Below are 21,480 nucleotides of genomic sequence, written 5' to 3'. Positions count from 1 at the left end.
GATATATCAAACTGAAATGGCTGTTGCAAACACCAAAATATTTAGAACTAAAAATGATTAAGATTAATAGAGGTGCCCAAACTTTTTCATAGGACTGTATATATATATATATATATATATATATATATATATATATATATATATATATATATATATATATATATATATATTGTGTATTAAATACCATTTAATATATGATGATGAGCGAAAGTGGTGGTCATGTATGGAAAAAATCCTGCAAAGTAAGAAGCTTTTAGTAACAGAAGTGTTAATATTTTATTTTTGTCAATTATCAAAATACAGTGAAATGTAAGTCACATGAATATTTGGTGCCTTTTGCCTTCCATTAATTCTAATCTGTACACTTGCAGACAGTTTTTGCTAGAATTCGGAAGGGTGATTGTCCCAAACATCTTGCAGAGATTTTCTGTGGATGTAGGCTTGCAATCCATCTCTCTCTCTTCATGTACTCCCAGACAGACTTGTCTAATATTCAAGCATAGGTTTACTAAAATTAAATCTGTTCTTTCAAAGAAACACTTAACCCATTAGCGACTGATGGAATCTCCTAGGCTTCTAAAGAAAATGGATCTGATCTATGATGCGTAGAACAGCCAGAAGCTTTGATGATCTTCCCAATATATACAGCCCATATAAACCTGCAGATCATTGGATCAGGCCATAATTGACCAAAATCAAAGTGTGTATGACCAACCATGATAGAGGTGCACAAGGTCAAGTACAGATTCTCAGGGCTTGCAGATGTTTAAGGTGTTGAAGGCAGGAAGGTGCTTTCCATTGTGTCTATGTTTTGCTTATGCCCAATTTTGAATCAATATTAATTTGCGGGTTTTTGGCTCCTGATTATTTTATAAAGGAGTGAGGATGTATCTGTAGGGAATCCCGGTGACCTGATGCTTTGTGTCATGTTTATGAATGACATTTGCCATTTGTCTCTCCTTCTTTGGCCCTTCCCCTTCAGCTCTTACACTGCCAATCATTAGCATAATGATATACCGGCATCATTCCAGACACCTATCCCATGTTTTAATGTAGGATCCTTTAAGACAGAGGGAGAGCAAGGGATGATCACTGCCCATTAATGTATCATGAGAGACTGAGCGCTTCCTGTTTTGTTCCCCTGCACATCATCACACACTTGCACACCCTCACTCTGTCTCCTTCTCTCCCTCTCTCACATCCACACACCTCCCACCTCAATGCTTGGCTGGGCCTGATCGACTCGCAAGGAGAAAGCTGGAAAGGAAGGAAGCAACATGGGCAACACACCTTCTCAAGGCATGTCTTCCTTCAAATTGTGCATCCATTCTTAAGTAGCAGGTATTTCTTTAATTGTGTGTTAAGCAGATGGGTAGCCTCTGTGCGAGCAAGAAGTGGTGATGCTGCAGATGCTCACCTCTGTGCACAAGAAGGAGATGCTTGCAGGCACAGGGATGCCTTGTAGAGGACCAGGAGGAGAGCAGGCATAGATGAAGATAAAGGAAGAGCAGAGTAGCTTTGCTTTTAGAATGCTCTCACAAAGGAGATTGTAGCAGAGAAGAATGCAGAGAGGCAGCTGTCAGCATAAGGAGCAGAGACGGGTTTTTTTCAGGGCTCTTGGGAACATTCAGCTCTCTGCCCTAGAAACTGTATGCTGGCAACATTATTCTATATACATACCAGCTGTAGAGATTTGTCCGCGAGTGTTTGGGCAATGTGTGCGTCTATTATTGTCCTTATGCCAGTATTGCTAATTAAGCAGGGCCACAGAGGCTCCAAGGGGCAGGTTAATAATTCTGCTTCCATTCAACGCTGTCCAGCACTGTGTTTTTTCTTAAGATACCTATGTCTAACAATAGCTGATCTATCAGCACAATCACTGCATTGACGTCTTCTCCGTTTCCTGCATTTAAGGTTTTCATATATCAATATAGCCATCATCTGAAATTTACCGCAATATTAATGCCTTCCCTTTGTAGCCAATTATGTTTCTACTTCTGTCTTAAGTCTGGGATTCTGGACACAATGAGATTGAGATTGTGTCTTCTATTCCAAAAGCCATTGGTGTTGTAGTAGTACAGTGATAAAACAAAGAGACTCTAGTGATATCTATGTAAAGGGCGTTAAGATTGAGAGATGGTTCTGGGCAGAGAGAGACCTGCAGGGGAAGAAAAAATCAACTTCTCATCTCTACCATTCAGGTTGTTCTATGACCCAATTTAAGGTGTCACCTTGGACTGCAAGCTCTTGAGACCATTCCGAATGACTGTATGATTTATTTATACTCGGCCTTGTTGACTTGAGGCTGGGGCATGCTGGGTGATAAATGGGCACAAGAGTAATGTTGCTTTGGTAAAAACGCTTGCAGAATATATGTACCAAATGCATTGACCTTCTTTTATAGTAATACACACATATCCACACAAGCTACTGTACCTGCATTGTTATGTGCTTATCTATGTTTATCTTCCCATATATGTCTGGAGGGAATTATTCTGGTCATATCTTATGGTGCACTGATACTTTAGACTATGTTTGGCTCTATCAACCTTCTATAACCATGTAAGTCCCCAAATGAATTAACTTGGGCAACAATTGTATGGGTCATTTGGCATTAAGTAAACTAGACCTGACCTATATATGTTGGTGCATGACTGTTGTATTGCAGCTTGGATGTAAACGTTTACAACACATCTTTACCTAATAACAATAATTTTACCTCTTAGGGTGCTTTCACATTATCATTATTAATGTCCATTGCCCTTATTCATCATAGGATGAGAGCAATAAACTTAAATGGCAATAGAGTGACTGATGCAGACGGAGCACCGTCCATCTGCATTCACTGTAATGTAAGAAAAATGGCCTGCATGCAGTACTTTTTCTTTTGTCAGGAAAGTAAACAAACATGACGGAAGACAGCTTCCACCATGTTTTTAACTCTAGAGTGAATGGGAACAGACGTTCCGTCTCTGTAACGCTATTAAAGTCCATTGCTTTCATGCTGTGATGGATGAGAGCAATGGACATTAATACGGTCATGTGAATGCACCCGTACTAGTTGACCTTGGCGCAAGGCCTACTTCTGTATTTACTTTGTAAGCAGTTTTGTGAGGAGTGTCGCTCGCACCCGGTGTGACTTGGTCTGGCTTTCTGTTGAATTTAGATTTATTACTTCCCAATCTGAATACTTCAGTGTGAAATTGATCCGTTATGCCCCCCTGTATAACAAGGGTACAACTAAAGAGGATGCAGAAGTTTTGGTTGCACTCTGTTTCTTAACCTTACTGTATATTAGAAGACCAATATTAGGCACAGGAGCGTTAAGTTATGACTTTTTAAGTGATCTTTGTACCCTATTTTGTCATACTATTGCTATTAGAAAAGCAGGGGCAAGAAAGCATTTTGGGTAACGCAGGAAACAAAACAAGTGTCAGTCGCAGTACTGAGATTAATGGGACAAATCTATCACCGGCTTATTCTGCTACAAGGCAGTGACATTGTGCTGACATCTTTTATTTCTCCAGGATTTATAGACATGATGTTCAACATGTTTAATCATTTCAGAGCATTACATCGATCAGCCCCGTACAATATTCCATAGCCTGTTTTTAAGAGCAATGATTATGTAAAATGTTAGAATTCAATTTCTTCCTACGAGAACACTAGATCGATATATGCTGGGTCCATCCATACATCTGAATATTTTATATGCAACACTTGTCATATCGTAGGTGCATGGGAGAGATCATATGCATTAACTACAACTAACTTAGTACCAAAGTTATACTCAGACCCCTTTGACCCTGCCTGAAGATGTCGGCACTTTACGCTAAGCATAGTGCCACTGGTTTCAATGCAGTTTGACTTTTTCTGGTCTGATATGAGACGTTACCATTGCTTCACTAATAGAATAGGACTTATTATGGCGCTGGTCATGTAACAAATCATGTGACCCCTGGAATTTAGTAAGCAACTGGGTTTACATACGTTTGTTTTTGGCACACAGGACACATTCATTGGAACACTGAATATGCCTAATGGTGGAAATAGATCCTTACTAGAGATGTCTCACTGTGTGTGTATTTACATGGCTGTCTGTTTCGGGGGGGGGGGGGGGGGGGGTGTTGTAACATGGCTGTCTGTCTATAAGTGATGCTGCTATGTTGTTAATAAAGGTAACTAAAAAACCCCAATTACAAACGATTATAAAAACAAACAAACAGAGGAGATGCAGAATGAAGAATATAAGACAGACAGGATAAGATGGTGCTGTAGTAATACTATCCATATTCTGGTCTTCAATGCATTACTATTAGCCTATCTCCATGGCCATGTGAACAACGGACATGATGTCACTTCCTGAGAAGAAGAAAGCATCCATGTTTTTTTGAGCCCCGAACAACCCTTTTAACTGAATACCAGGGATCACATGGCTTGTATTGTTTCCTGTTCTCTACACAAGTAAAGTGATGGAAACTGGAATACTTCTTCAAGTGGATGGTCGTATGCAGTAAATCTGAGGCAGACATATCTGCGCACCTGAAAATAGTATGCACATGTTGCAAATCCAATCCCCTTCATATGTATGGGACTGACTTTTAGCAACACAGACTTCTAGAACCCATCTGAGGTGTATCAATACACCCTTTACATTAGTTCAGACCGCATTGAAACCATCCTGGTGATTGCTTTAAGTTCAGCTCCTAAAACTCCGGGTGATCAGTCTTTTTTACTTTACTCTATGTAACACCTTTTTATCCATTAAAATTCATGTCTCTTTTGCCAAGATATTCCATTATTTCACAATATTCAAAAGACCAATCTGGAACACTGGGGGTACTCTGTTGCTCTAAATTGCCATGTCTTACAATTCTCTAATACGTCCTCCTTACCTTTGTCCTTTTTTGAGTGATAGGGCTCGGAAGCTAAGATGAAATTATCTTATCCCTTATTATATTATGGATCAGAACCAGATTTCACCTTATAGTGATACCACAAGGTTAAATAAACAGTATACAATTCTAATGGCTTTTATTCCAAAATGTAAAAATTATAATCTGGCCATTTCACACCTAAAAATATCTGCTGCTATTGTCCTCTAATTGTATGCCCTTGTAGCTACATGGCACTTCCATTACTTGTCTCGCTCTTCTCTACATGATATTATGGTTAATTGTGATACTAAGCAGTAAGTAGCCGTATTATCACTAATTAGGTCAGCGCTGTGCGGCAGGAAAGATCCTGATATTGTGTCTGGTAACAAATAGCTATTATCAGAATGGAAAAAAAGACAAAAAACACAAATGGAAAAATGCATTGACCTAGGGTTTTAGTGTATTTCACACATACATCAGTTGTTACCTATCAATGTGCACAGTTTTATAGTCTACACAATGTACCCTGTTTTGTTTCTAACGTTTCTCAACTTTGCCATGGGCTATACCTGACAATATTGTGGCAAGTTTTCTCGCTGTATATTTAAGTGCAGGAAAAACTATGTAAAATTGAACAAGTCTATCATATGACTGAAGTGTCTTCTTTGCCTTAAAAGGAACCTATCTCTCAATATGGATTGACATGTAAAAACAAAGAGACAGAGGCGCTCATGGGTTAGATTGATAAGGTTATGTAGGGAGGATATGCATCAATGTATCCACTCATCTATTACCCTTGTACTAAAGAAGGTCCTGTAGGCAGGCATCTATAGAGATGACCTGAAGCTGGCCAGCCCCTGCAGTATACTATATCTGGATACACAGTGAGGTCCATCCTAGGATGGGATCATCAGCAGTCTTCTTAAAAGGTTAACCAGATGAGAGAGGTGCCAATGGACAAAGATAGCTACTGTTCTGAAGTTGGGTGCCATCAATGCTATCTGATCAGTGGTCTCCAAACTGGGTTATGTGTTGATAAACAGATATTCTTATTAAAGAACTACATGGTTCATGCCACAACAATAGCACTCTGTCAAGTTCTTCTTCAGATAATACCCAGGTGACCATTGCATCATCAGGTGGTACTCACCCTGGATCAGAACGATATCCATCTTTGTCCAATCCGGTTAACCCCTTTGGAAGGCTTCCCATCCTAGTGTGGACCTCAGAGTACGTGTCATGTTATACTTGCAGTCCCATCATGTCATATAGTAGGAGCTGAGTGGAAAATAGTTTTGTAGGAAAGATTCAGTATAACTTGTTTGTGTCTTTGGATCTCTGCTCTTTCTGTGCCTAGGAGTCCAGTAGGCGGTTCTTCTTAGTGACTGACAGCTAGCTCTGTATGCACTCTCATATAGTCAATAAATAGGACTACCCAATAGACTGCTAAGCATAGAAAGAGCAGGGATTCGAACGAGACAGGAAAGTTAGGCTGATTTCACATGACCAAGTTTCGGTCGTGAAAATTGGATTTCCCAGCCTGAAAACCATGTAGGGATAGGGACTCTTAGCATTATAGTTATCCTACGAAATGCTGTAGAATAGTGATTATTACACAGGACTGTGTATCAGGGGGGCAGAAAATCCTAAAATCATATATATGTATAACCCTAGAAGTCTGTTTCCCTACATAGTGTTCAGGCTGGTAAATCTGGCACATATGGAATGACTTTCACAGTTGAAACTTGGTCATGTGAAAGCAGTGTTATACTGACTGTTTTCCCCTGAAAAATTGTATAGCTTTCACCCTATAACCTGCTGCCTGCAGATCAGATACCATATTCAATGTGACAAGTTATCTTTTAAGCAACTTCTAAAGTTCTGCATTTGATTATTTATGTCATAGGTCACTTGTGTCTGTTTTCAGGCCTATTTTACAGCAGCTAAATCTACTCCTGTGTATCTTCACTTGTACAAATTCACAAACCCTTAATGCAGTGGGACAGGCTGATCAATAATGTATGGAGCAAACTCTCATTAATGTTAGCTATGTCTGCAACATAATAACTGTAGCTAAAGGCTCATGCTCATGTCATAGAACCATGTTGTATGGATCTGTAATATGGCACATATACAAATCTATAGACCTCTACTGTACCTCTCAGTGCGAGTGGAGCATATGTAGATTTTGCATCATAAAGAAATGGCATGTTTCATGTCATATTGTGAAGCTATCCTCTCCTATAAGAATTATACTGGAGAATACAGTGATATACAAGACACTATTTGGCTCCAGCCCTGTAATATGAGGCTGATGCTAATACTAAGACACAATATTGGCTAACATGCACAGCTGAAATTAACAATCCATACCACTAAATGTCTTTTCCTATACATTCCCCTTAAAGACAACCTTTCACCACCTTCATTAATGCCAGTCCTTAGCAGGTGCCGCTCCACTGATTCTGACACAGTTGGAATATTTTCTCTTGCCTCCACCATTCCTGAGCAATCAGCGTAGTTAGTTTTGGTGCCTGATGTGCTTTTTTTTTGTCTCTTTGCTGTCAGGGGGGCGGTGTCAGGCAGTGGGTGTGACTCAGAGCTCCAATCAGAGGTGGACAGTGTCAGGGCTCAGAATTACACCCCTTTCCTGCCTGTCACTGCCCTCCTGACAGTAGAGAGCCTAAATAACATATCAGGCACCAAAACTAAACAGCACTTATTGCTCGGGAACATTAGACAGCAATAATGTAGTCAGGGAGCTAGAAAAAATTGCCAATGCTCCAGAATCAGATGAACAGCGCCTATTAATTGACACAAAGCAATGGACTTGGCGGATATGTTGAAAGATCATCTTTAAAGGCAACATGTCAAAATATTTATTATTATACTAATAAAAGTATTTATTTTCTTTTTTTATTATCTTACATTTTGGGGGCAAAAATTTAGATATTTTTATTTTTGAGCCTAGCTATTATGTGGAGGAACTTTGGCTGGCTATGGGGACTAAGTAGGGGAAAAAATAATTTTAAAATAAAAAATGATTGTGAGAATTTTAACTAGATACTGAACCCCTACCATTCTTCCCTTATTTATTGTGTATATTAGACCATGAATAGAGCCCTAGGTTAGTGCAATAATGTTGTGATCCATCATTGTAACCCATATGTCCACTGATAAGACGGCAATTCTAATAATACACCCACCAGTGGTGTAACTAGGAATGGTGTGGCCCCAGTGGGGAACTTTTGATATGGTGTCCTGCACCCCCCAATCAGCAGGTAACGACCTATTTAAAAAAAAATGCAGTGGCTTCTGCCAGGCCCCTAATGTCCCCGGCCTTGTGGCAGCCACTACCGCTGTTACTCCGGTAGTTACGCCCCTGACACCCACCATCCTGCACAACACTGCTGAAAACTGAGCTACCAGAAGTACAGGAAGTACATCTGTTGTGAATGCTCTAGTAACAGAGAGAAAACAATGTTGCACTTTTTGGAGTATACATAGTGACTTGCATAATCAATAAAAAGTTTACCTTAAATAAATACATTTAAATATGTCATTTTTTTCTCGACACATTCTGATCAAAGGGGATTTCCTCACCATAGGTAACAGTAGCCATATAAACCTGTAGAGTACAAGCCGCACCAATAAATCCGCGATCCTCAGTCATTTTGACACCATAACAATCTATAAGCAATCTATAACCTTTCCCAATCCGTTCATTTACACTGTAGATAAGGCGCTGCTAAATATATCTGGTGACAATCCTCATCTACTTTCATGAAATAATACGTTGAAACCTTGTATTAATTTTTTATACTTTCATAACTTGTGTGGCCAGTTATATAATATATACCGTAATACATTATATGTAATAGGAATGTAATGGCATTTTGTTGGAATACATATCATTAAAATAAGAGTCCAAGCCTATTGTATAGTGTAAATCTCATTCAGAATACACAGGGTTAAGACAAAAGCTATAAAATCAATACGTTCCCCTGTTCCATTCACCAGTCCATCTCAGCCATTGGTTGTAATCACACTTTCATTACTATGTTACTTAACCCCTGTGAACTTTGTAGAAGGTTGTCATTGAGGGACACTTATTTTTCCTTAAGCCTTCTAGGAATGGACAGAGCCATTACACGATTATCTGTCTGTACATTTATCTGTGCTATGTCCTCTCCTCTGTAATATCTATATTATGTCCACGCTATTACGTGACGCTTACAGTGCGGTATTTCGTGGAGATAATTATTTACATTTCTCATGGAGTAATAGACATAAATGCTGTTTTCCCTGCCTGGAACAGACCAGACACAAAGCTTTTTTGACGTTGTGGTACACAGTGGGACGGATATCAGGAATCTTTAGAGTTAGAGAACAAAAGACATTGCTGTGCTCATTATTGCTACAGTAACTGGAGACTGCTGTTCATTTGGTACAGTGATCAGCATTGTGCGATTCACAGAGGATAGAAGACAAAGGAAGCACAACGTTTGTCTTATGTAGCATCTAAGAAATTTGGGAGTTATAAAGCAGTGTCTAACTGGATCGGGATAGCTTAATATACTGTCCCACTGTATATAAGGGCAGCATATTATAGCTATAGCTCTATACAACAACGCAAAACATGTGCTACTTGGCAGCTAGCAGTGCTCAGAACTAAAGCTTTATCTGGAGTCCTGGGTTCGAATCCTGCAAAGGACATCTGCAAGGAGTTTGTATGTTCTCCCTGTGTTTGCGTGGATTTCCTCCCATACTACAAAGGCATACTATACTGATAGGGATAGCCCTGTATGGGGCTCACATTCTACAAAAAAACTCAAAAAGCTAAAGCTGTATCATAGTTTGAGTCTGGCTGTATTCATGAGCGTAAAGCTGGTTGTGCTAACTGGCGGCCGTGAATGAACGGCACATGGGGGACACACAGATGTCATCCGTGTGCCTCTCATGCATCGGCTGTGCTTCCATGGCACCTTTCATTCAATGAATAGAAGCAGCGGAAAAAAGGCCGCAAAGTCGGACAGGAATAGGACCTGCTCTGTATTTTGCGGCCCAGACTGTCGACCCACAAGCGTGACCATGTAGGAGCCCATAGAATTGAATGGGTCACTGTGCTAACTGGGAAAACTCAGATAGCACACTGACCATTCATAAGGTGGTGTGCAAGGGGGCTAATACTAAATCCGCCTTCCTCCACCCCTTGGGTCCATGATTGACAGACTGCTGTGTATCCATTTAAAGCATCTGCCTCATTTTCTGCCCCAGCTGGCAGGGGTGCATTATGTGACAACCTCTAGGGGCCAAATGCCATGGTAATTTTTGTGCCTTTTTGTGCTACTAGCAGTATGAACCTGAACCTATAATATACCACCCTTCTACACTACCATACAGTTGTAGGGGACACATCCTTCAATAAGGTAACATTTTCAATAGGAATAACAGAGGAACATCATAGTTAAAATGAAAGGTATGCTTATATTTCCAACACGAGTGCAGCCTTTGTTTGTGGGCTTTGTCTACTGTGGCAGCTTATCTGTATTCAGATGGCATTGTTATGACTATTATTATATCATTTATGTGAATAAAATGAAAATGATTTTTACTGCAAGATATGAGCAGATTTAAAGTGAATTTCCATTAGCCTTCATTTTCGTCACAATATAAAATTATGTATTATTAGAAAGGTAGCATTTCTCTAAGAATATAAATAAGAAATAGAATTACTTAGCATGCAGAGTGTAATGGGTGAAAGATACATTATTGTGTATGGTTTGCATAACTAATGTCCACATGTGTAAGGCCACTTGCACACAGCCATATGTTTTGGTGCATGATCTATATTTTTTTTAACAGCTGACACACAGACACATTCATTGCTTAGGCCCCGTACACACAACCGTAATGTACATGGATCTGTGTAGGGGCCATAAGGTCACGCTGCAAAAATTCAAGACATGTCCTATTATGGCATCATTTTGTTCTGGCCATCATTCATCCAACTGTGTGGGTGGAAAGCACTCCATTTGTCATGGACAAGCACACAGTAGTGTACAGGAGGTCTACAGCCAGGTCAGTTTTTCTAAAGTGTTAAGACTGGACAGCAGTCCTGGTCAGGGGACTATTGTGCTGTAAATCATTTAGACTGAGTTGAGTGATCGGTACTCTCAGAATAGTGTAGACGGCTCTAATAGAGAATGCTGTATTGTCAAACTCAATGTGGCCATACACAATGCTGCTTGGGGAGCCTGAAAAGGTCAGTACAACTAATACTGGTGGAGGCACTGCTATGAAATCCACTTGCGATTTAACTTATAATATAAAATGAAACACAGAAAAAATCATTTATTTCTTGCTTGTGTAGTTGCCAGTAGGGGCTTACAATGTAACATCATTTTCTTGCTCAGCAGCTTGGAGGCAGATTTACTAATGAAAATGCTCCAGAAATCTGCTTCAATTTGCCCCCCTAAAACCGGGCATACAGTTCATTCCTTGCAACATATCCAGTTACATTTCTTACAAGGGAGGGGGAGTAATAGGAAAGGGGTTGCAAAAGGTGAAGCATCGTGCACCAAAAAATGTAGTCTAAGCCAACACATAGGTTGTAGAAACTTAGTCTTGTCTCAGTCCAAAGATACACCAAATGTAACATCCGGTATTAGCCATTGTGATAAATTTAAGGTTAAGGCTTAATGGGATGTCCTGCAGCAATAAAACACTGTGGAGAAAACCGTGGCGGCAACTCATCACGGTTCTTCCTGCAGCGCTTTAAACAGAAAGTTTGCAGAGTTTTCCACTTTCTGTTACAATTATACCTATGGCATTTCCTTGGGTATAATTGACATGCTGCGATTTAAAAAACCCCACCAGTTTTGGAATTTGCAGTATGTCCTCACTGCGGTTTTTACCGTACAGTGGGCATGGGATTCGCTAGAATCCCATCCACTTTGCCCATACTGTAAAACGCATATAACACATACAAGCTCATGGCAGATAGAGAAATCCTAGGAATCATAGCAACTAAAAAAGAAAGAAACACAGACACACTGCAGGATCATTTAGTTCTCTGTGCAGAGTGATGTTAATAATAGAACCGTGGTTGGAGGACATGAGGAGGGGTCACAGCATGTAGATATAACAGGAGGAAACTTTTTTTTTTTGCTATTGTTGATGGTGTCACCCATGTCTAGTACCTGTACCCATGTCTATGTCTTGTAAAACACTGCAGAGCTCATAATACTATATACCTTCCAGAACCTTACACTGTGAGGAAGACGTCACGACAGATCCTGAAAGTTGCACCATGTGCTGCTGATAACTGTCATCTTCTTGGCTTACCTTTATAGGGATCCTATGATTAAAACTCAATTTTTTTTCTCACTAACACATCGGAATAGCCTTAAGAAAGACTATTCTCCTACCTTTAGATGTCTTCTCTGCGCCGCCTTTCGGTATAAATCCCAGTTTTCGTCGGTATGCAAATGAGTTCTCCCGCAGCACAGGGGGCGGGCCACAGCGCTAAAACAGCACTGGGGGTATCCCCAATGCTGCGAGAGGACTCTCCAGCACCGCCTCCAATCTTCTTCAGGAACGTCCTCTTCATGCGTCTTCTTCTGTTGCAGGCTTCAAACTTCTAGGCCTCGGGCCTAGGGCAAAGCCGACTGCACATGCCCACTGGCCACAAGAAAATGGCCACTTGTACAGTATTGTAAGCGGCCATTTTCTTGTGGCCGGTGGGCATGCGCAGTCAGCTTTGCCCTAGGCCCGAGGCAAGAAGTTTGAAGCCTGCGCCGGAAGAAGACGCGTGAAGAGGACGTTCCTGGAGAAGACAGAGGCGGCGCTGGAGAGTTCTCTCGCAGCATTGGGTTCGCCCCCAGTGCTGTCTGAGCGCTGGAGCCTGCCCCCAGTGCTGCGAGAGAACTCATTTGCATACCGAAGAAAACTGGGATTTATACCAAACAGCGGCGCGGAGAAGACATCTAAAGGTAGGAGAAGAATAGTCTTTCTTAAGGCTATTCCTACATGTTAGTGAGAAAAAATTGAGTACGAGTGCTGCATGCGTTTCCTAACTTCATTCTTTCTGCAGACTGGTGGTGAAAAATTTGGATATTGTACATATCCCCTAGCAATGGGTGGCAAGCAGCTTGGAAATCTGCTGGAGATCTGAACTGATAGCAGAGTGAGGGGGCTTCAATCAATCTCCCTACCCTACAACCCCCAACAACATAATTGAGGGGGGTCTGAGTGATTGTTATGGCATCTGTGGGCTGCCAATCCTGCCATGGTAGCATTCCCTGCCTCAGGCAGAACTTCATAGAATGACGCCACAGGCACAGTGAAAGGTATACCTACCATGGAGGCAGGATAGGCAATTGCTATCGGAGCCATGGAGGGAGGGGGGCCCAGAGGTGCCTCTCACAATATTTTGATCTTTTTTGATGTCTGCCAGACAAGTATCGTAAATCCTTCTTCCCTATTCTGTTTATGGAAATTAATGATACAGTTTGTCAGACGTACCCCCTACCCTGGCAAGAGATCATTAAACTTTACATTAGAAAGCAGCAGTAGGTCGCTATATAGTGAAATAAAGGAGGTTGTGGAGGAAAAGGAACTGAAAGGGTTACTGCCTGTCAGCATGACAAGCGGACTCTGTACGCAGCGGTAAACACACCATTGCTGTAATTGTTGCTGGCTGAGGGATAGATTTTTATTTTTTAAATGCATTTTTTTTATTTATTCATTTTTATTTTTCAAATGCATTTAAATACATTCAAGAGAAAAGACTTTATTTCTGTGACCGTTTTCCTTCTTTAGGCCGGGACCCCACATTGTGAAAATACAACGTTCTGGCCGGGGCGGAAAAACTCTGCATTTTACATTACCTTCAAAATACATGGGATTCTATCTAATTCTATCCACACATTGTATAAAACAATATGTAGGGGAAAAGCTGCGTGTTTCAAAATGGAAACCAAATCCATTAAAAAAGCAGTTACCTGTGGACCCCATGGGGACCGCCAGGTTTCCGCCCGAAAAATGCAGAATCAAAAGTCCTGTTTGCAGGACTTTTCTCTCCGCATTTTTAAAGCGAAAGGGGGAACGGAATCCCTAAACACAGATGTGAGCCCAGTCTGAGACTGAAGCCCCACTGCACGTCTCACAGCAAAAAAAGCACTGCGGGAAAAACTGCGTCTTCAATGCATCGCGGTTCTTCCCGCAGCGCTTTAAACAGAAAGTTTGCAGAGTTTTCCTCCACGGACTTTCTGTTCCAATTATAGCTATGGGGAAACCGCCGGTGGTTCTGTAGGTATAATTGACATGCTTCAGTTTCCAAAATCGCGCCAGTTCTGGAAATCACGGCATGTCGGCATGCCGGTTTTTACCGCGAAGTGGGCATGGGATTTGCTAGAATGCCATCCACTTTGCCAGTACTGCAACCCGCCACCCTAAATCATGCCCTCAGCCCATTCGCACGGAGTAAACGCGCGTATATTTTGGCAAAATACACATGTAAAAAACACACATGTAAAAATAAGACACTCATTGACTTCAGTGACATTTTACACGTGTATTTTGACGTGTTTCTGTTACACGTGTAAAAAAAATGTCATTGAAGTCAATGGGTGTCTTATTTTTACATGTGTATTTTAAAATACACGCACGTATACTCCGTGTGAACGGGCCTGAGGGTTCTAAAAAAATTCCAAAAGTTTAATAAAGCTTTTAAAATATAAAAAACACAAATATTAGGCTAAGGCCCCACGTTGTGAGCTGCAGCCAAAAAGCTCTGAGGGAAAAACTGGCAGAAACACCTTGCGGTTAGAGATGAGCGAGTACTGTTGGGATCAGCCGATCCGAACAGCACGCTCCATAGAAATGAATGGATGCACCTGGTACTTCCGCTTTGACGGCGGCCGGCCGCTTAACCCCCCGCGTGCCAGCTACGTCCATTCATTTCTATGCGAGCGTGCTGTTCGGATCGGCTGATCCCAACAGTACTCGCTCATCTCTACTTGCGTTTCTTCCCACAGTGCTTTTCACCAGCTTCAGTTATACCTATATGGAAAGCACCAGCGTTTCCATAGGTATAATTGGCATATTGCAATTTACAAAAAGGTAAGCATGTCCGCTGCAGATATTTTTCTGAAATGTGTGGATGGGATTAGCCAGAATCCCAATCACTTTGCAGGTATTGTAAAACGCTGTGGTTTTTGCAGCAGAGTTTCCACTGCAGCAAAATTGCAGCATTTATGTTGCTTGTTGACCAGGCCAACTTTTCTTCCCCACTAAACAAATGAAAAAAAAAAATCAAAGCAATAAAAAAATGAACATCATTTGTATCACTTAATCTGGATATATCTAAACTATTGCAACAACACTTTGCTAATCCTGCATGAAAAAACATACTGTAACATCTCTGCCTGTTTGGGCCTCTGTGCCACCCTCTGCTCGCGTGCTGCGGCGCAGGAGGCGTGTGCAGTTTGATAATCTGCTTAAAGTTTTTAGTTGCACTGTGTGAACACGGCTCTAGTCCTTAATTGGATTTGCACCACACCTGTCTTCTGCCAAGGTTGCCGCTGTCCATTAAGTGGTTAATCTGGCCTTGCCCTGTGATTTACAGCTGCCTTCCTGTGAACTCCATGGGCGGGTTCTTCCTCCCTATTTAGCCTTGGTTCCCATTCACACCAGTGCTTGTTATTGCCGTGTGTATACTTGCTCTTACTGTCCCTGTTTTGCTTATACTATTATACTTGACCTTTGGCTTTCCTCATTGACTATTCTCTTGACTCCGATTTGGAACTGCATCACTCTCCTGTTACGGAACCCTGGCTAGCTGACCTCCCTTTGTTGTTGTTCGTCTTGTCTCCATTTTGTGTTTCACATATTCAGGGAGGGACTGTCCTCGTGGTTGTCACCTATTACCTAGGATAGGGCCTGGCAATAGGAAGGGAAAGCGGGGGGCTTCAGCTTAGGGCTCACTGTCTCTTGTGCCCCTCCCAGGGTTTAACAGTTCTGGGAATTGCTGTCTTAGCAATTCCCTCACACATACAATGCTCAATGGATGCCTCTCCAGCCTCAAAAAATAATGTAACTAGTGATAAAAGTCATATATTATAAATACTGCTCATCCAGCCAATAGTAAACTGTCAAATGGAAAAGGAACTTGCATCAGGCTATGGCAACACAAAGCAAATATTAAAAAAAGTAATGTTTTAAAAACATTAAAACGTTCCAGAAACCATATTTATATCGAAAACTGCATCTCCTACTACAAAAAGTAAACCCTCGCACAGCTTTGTTAACGAAAAAATAAAAAGGAAAATGTGTCAGGATATGGCGACACAAAGACAAATTTTTTCAAAAGGATAGTAAACATTACAAAAACAATATGCTTATTAAAAACTGCAGCTTACCCCGCAAAAAGTGAACCCTTGCACAGCTTTGTTAATGGAAAGATAAAAAAGGAATGTGTATAAGGAAATGGCAACATAAAAGCAGATGTTTAAAATAGCAAGTTTTTCCTGTTTCAAAAATAGTAAAATGTTACAAAAACAACGTACATAAAGCTGATGTTTAAAGAGGATTTCCGCATATTTTAATGTATGCTGTTTTAGGAAACAGACTATTAGCCCATTGTTGTAGGATTTTTGCTTTCTGACACGGTTTCATGGCTGGCAGAGAACTGAAGCTCTTTCACACTATGCAGATAGTGAATTAAAGCGCCCAGTATGTGCTGATCCCACTATTACATTTATATTATGTCCACACAATAGTATATTATGTCCCTAGACAGATTTCTGTGTTGAAGAAGAAATTGCAACTATAATATTCTGCTGCTGGGAGACTTCTGCTGACAATATTGTCCAGACATATTATTGCACTGCTGAGACAACACCTTCCAGGGCCAGTTATTGAGAAAAGTAAAAGAATAATCTTTTCTCATATTTTCACCTTGAATGGTTTCCAAAAAAATGAAGAGACTAAATGAGGAAACTTAAGACAGTAGATGTAATATTGAGACGTAATACAGTAGTGGAAACCTAAAAAGAAAGGGGGTATTTGTGCTGCCTCGTAAACAGGGTATTTAGCCTGATTCATCCCCTTCCCCGAGCACAGGCTCCTGAAGTTGTAGTGGGTTTCCTAAGGAAGAAATGTTTTCCCAATTTATTTAGTTAATTAAACATTTTAATAACTGTTCCTGAATCAAAACTGCAGGGGGCGCTGTCTTTTCACTTGACCACAGGTCACATACAAGTACAGAAAGAAATTGGTTTGGTTAAAAATCCAGCACATTTCACTGCACTATTGATATAACCCCACAAATAGACAATTACTGTATATACTTGTATATTGCGTATACTTTGTAATTTGTCATTAGAATGGTCTGTCATTAGATGTATCTGCTGCCAATAACTTGCTACAGGAGCTGATTTTGTGCAATGCAGATGCTTTATTTGCTCACGTACTAAGCTAACACACAGCGTATGATAAACCTAACCGTACTGTATGAGGCTCCTGCAGACTAGCACATTAAGGTTCTATGCATGAGCAGGGTATATGTGGTGCCAAGGACAGGATCGAATACTATGGGAAAAGGTTTCCTGATGTCATAAGACAAGCATTTGATTTATTTTAATGCAAAAGTTGAGAGGTTGTTACAAACCATCTACTGAAGAGCAATGTGCAGAACAGGTCTCATAAATATCACATTAAAGTTATCATTACTCAGAATGGATGAAGATGTGTTGAAGAATTCTGTGACATCCCATATATTTATTATCCCTGTTCTATGTTTCTGTTCCCTGTTCTATGACCTTATAGCTATTCCATGACATCACTATGTTTATTGTCCCTGTTCTATGACCCTGTTCCCTGTTCTATGTCCTTATAACTATTCCGTGACATCACTATGTTTATTGTCCCTGTACTATGTTTAGTATATCTTGTTCTATGACCCTGTTCCCTGTTCTATGACATTGTACCTATTCTGTGACATCACTATGTTTATTGTCCCTGTACTATGTTTAGTATATCTTGTTCTATGACCCTGTTCCCTGTTCTATGACCTTATACCTATTCTGTGACATCACTATGTTTATTGCCCCTGTTCTATGACCTTATACCTATTCCATGACATCACTATGTTTATTGTCCCTGTTCTATGACCTTATACCTATTCTGTGACATCAATATGTTATTGTCCCTGTTCTATGACCTTATACCTATTCTGTGACATCAATATGTTTATTGTCCCTGTTCTATGACCTTATACCTATTCTGCGACACCACTATGTTTAGTATATCTTGTTCTATGACCCTGTTCCCTGTTGTATGACATTGTACCTATTCTGTGACATCACTATGTTTATTATCCCTGTTCTGTGATATTATACATATTTTGTGACATCACAATATTTATTATCCCTATTCTGTGACATGATTGACTGCCAATGTTTAAGATCCATTTTAAGCCATGTCTAAGATAGGCAATCCATTTTTGAGAAGTGGGTGTCAGACTGACCTTTGAAAGTGTCCTCATTGATAAAGGAGTTAACCGCTTTCTGATACTGAAGACCTCCTTATGAGAGGCTGGGGAGGTTGGGGATTTGATACTCAGGACTCCCTGTAGATCAGCTACTCTGATAATGTTTACATGCTGAGAGTCAGACTGCTCACGAGTGTAGAGATGAGTGAGTAGTATTCGAAACGACCGTTTCGAATAGCACGCACTCATAGGAATGAATGGAAGCGGCCGGCACGTAGACTTTGATGGCGACCGACCGTTTAACCCCCTGTGTCCATTCATTTCTATGGGTGCGTGTTATTCGAAATGGGAGTTTTTGAATAGTACTCGCTCATCTCTACTCATGACCTGTATAAACAGTAGTGGCAGCTTTAGGTACTGCATCACTGTCCCATTGAAGTCTACAGTCTTTTTTCTGTTACTTCATGGACTACTACTATTGACCATCAGGCACAGAAATACTAGTGACATGTTAGAGGGGTTACCCAGGTTTATAAACCTGATGGCCAATCCTTAAAGGGGTTGTATGACTTTGAAAATATGGCTGCTTTTTTCTTCTCAGGAAATGACATCATGTCATGTCATAACAAACAACACTTTTACAATATGCACAGAATGAATGTGGAATTGGAATTCACTCTATAATGTAAAGCCAGGGCAAACTCATGTGAAGGCTTTACTCTGGGTATGTCATTGAACTGAAGTGTATTGACCGTTAATATCTGAGACCTGACGCTTGTCAAAATGGGAACTTGTTTTTCCACCTATAGTTTGAATAGACTTCTTAGGAATGACTGACGATTGGTTTGTGACTTTACTGAATTAAAGCCCGTCATTCTGATTCTCTGTATTTGACTGTATAGTTTTTGAGAATATAACAGAAAATTCACAATAGCAGTGCACAAAAATCTTTTCCCAAAGCGTATGAAAGGAAGAAACGGAGCCGCTCACTTCTCAGCTAATGAATACCAGGTGCTTGCTGAGCGGAGTAGCCGGCGCCAATCAGCACATGAATGAATAAACCTCATTAAAACTCACTTTATTCAGGGTTACACAAAGTTGTCAAATGTTGTTTTGTACCTGCCTTCACAACAGGTGTTGAAAACTTGCAGAAAAAGAGTTGCCTTCTGAATTTTATTTCGAGAAAATCTTATGTCTAACCAGGGGTTTCAAAAAGTTCTTTAATTTTAGCCGTATTTTCTGCATTGAAATATGTGCAGGATCTTGCTGGGTGATCTATTTTATGACCATATAAGCCTTCATACATGGTGTCCCATCAGTTTCTCTGCTGTTAATAGACTCCAAAATCCAATGGACGCAAAATCCAGGTTATGATGCAACTAAACAGATCCCTGACACAATTTTTTTTTTTTTTTTAACACAAGCAGCTAGTCAGAAGTATTTATAGTAAATCTTCCTTTTCACATTTTAGAAGCTGCAGAATCTTCTCAGTGCCTGTTGTTATCAGATGTGTAGACTTGTTGTAGATGTGTAAGAAGAACTTGCCCCTCCCCTCTCCATTCACTTAGTAAAAGAAAAAAACAGTCCCTCCACTCACTGTGAAGCAATGTTAATTTTGAAAGTAACTAAGGACAGACATCCATAGTAACAAGGAGAGAACAGCAAATTAGTTAGAACACCTAGCAGCAGCAGCAACTCCTTAGAAGTCTTTCAGGCAGAAAACAGCAACATTTTTAAATAAAGCGCAATACATTTTGATTTCTGATGTAAACTATAGTACAATTGTTTGTCCCAGCTTACACCATGTCAGTGCACAGCATAAAATGGTAAAAAGTTGCAAATTTTTGTGGAAACTTTTTTGATAGCATTGTGGTGACTATAATAAAGTCCACGATTAGTTATTATTATTGCACTTGTAGATTTTGAAGGAAAGTGTCATTGAAATTTTTGACCGAAGCTATGTCAATTTCTGTGTTTTTGCAGGTTGGTATAAAGTTTTGTTGCATGAACCTGACACCAACCAGTATCTGTGAATTTACCAATAAGTGGATTAAAGAGGCAAAATAAATATTTTTAAATCACAATCACAGCACAGCGCGATTGGCTGTGCTGTGAAGAAGGACGTCTCTGACTGACTGTCAGAAACGCCCTTCTGACCATAGAAGAGCTACGATACCGGACCGTAAGCTCTTCACACTGGGCCCAGATCGGGAAAGCCGACAGTGCGCTGAACTCAGCGCACTGTCAGCTTTCCGGCAGTATATAGAACTGCCTGTGGGCAAAATGGTGAAAGGTCCTCTTTAAGCTATAGGCACTGATTGGCCAGTTAGTGGCCTCAGAAAGAGACCCCTCGACGTCACAGGTAGTGACGTCACATGCCCTTTGCTAAGGCCACAGTGGTCATGTGCGGTGGGGACTTCTGCTGGAAGACAACAATGGACTGACAGGACTTTGCTGGTAGGCACCAGAGCATGAAAAAGTGAGCATGATTTTTTTTTCACCTCCCCTATTTAAAATATAAAAACATTTTTGCCTGGACAACCCCTTTAAAAAGGACCTTTCATGGTTTGGGGCACAGGCAGTTCTATATACTGCTGGAAAGCTTTCCCGATCTGTGCCCTGGGTAAAGAGCTTTCGGTCCCGATACCGTAGCTCTTTACAGTCAGAAGGGCTTTCCTGACAGTCTGTCAGGTATGTCCTTCTTTAAAGCAGCGCCTATCGCGCTGTACAGTGTGAGCGGGGAGGAACGCTCGGAGGAATAGCATAGAGAGGATAGCTTAGGGTAATAACATTAGCTTGGTGGGCAGTAATATAAAAATGCATGATCAGGTAGTGTGATTGTCAAGGTAGAGCATTCCAAAGAACTGGTGCAGCTTGAGAAAAGTCTTGTAGACAGGAGTGGAATATTTGGATAACAGAAGATACATATCTAAGGTCATTGGCAGAACAGAGGGGATGGATGGCAGACAGAGGCGAGTTAAGGTTTGTTCTATACCATTTAATTTAATTATCTTCTCTCGCTTTGCATGCATGAAATAAAAGTAATATAAGGTGTTTATTTCTTCATTAGTCATTATGTCAAAAAATTTGGACCATAAAATAACCTGA

General features: G+C 40.6%; 1 protein-coding gene across 9 annotated transcripts in view; it reads left to right on the top strand.

Moving 5' to 3' along the window:
• The first annotated feature begins 1,030 nt into the window (after positions 1-1,030).
• SRCIN1 (SRC kinase signaling inhibitor 1) overlaps positions 1,031-21,480 on the top strand; it is a 304,218-nt gene continuing 283,768 nt past the window's right edge. For 6 of the 9 annotated variants that reach the window (XM_075278228.1, XM_075278229.1, XM_075278227.1 and 3 more), the window contains exon 1: positions 1,031-1,299. In XM_075278228.1, the coding sequence (XP_075134329.1) occupies positions 1,278-1,299 (22 nt within the window). In that variant the 5' untranslated portion in view covers positions 1,031-1,277. Of the gene's footprint in view, positions 1,342-21,480 lie in introns of all 9 variants that reach the window. The other 3 variants (XM_075278231.1, XM_075278236.1, XM_075278237.1) reach the window with 3 other exon arrangements.

This window comes from Leptodactylus fuscus, chromosome 6 (genome assembly GCF_031893055.1).
Source record: "Leptodactylus fuscus isolate aLepFus1 chromosome 6, aLepFus1.hap2, whole genome shotgun sequence".
NCBI lineage: Eukaryota > Metazoa > Chordata > Amphibia > Anura > Leptodactylidae > Leptodactylus > Leptodactylus fuscus.
This window is presented reverse-complemented; position numbering and strand designations above follow the sequence as displayed.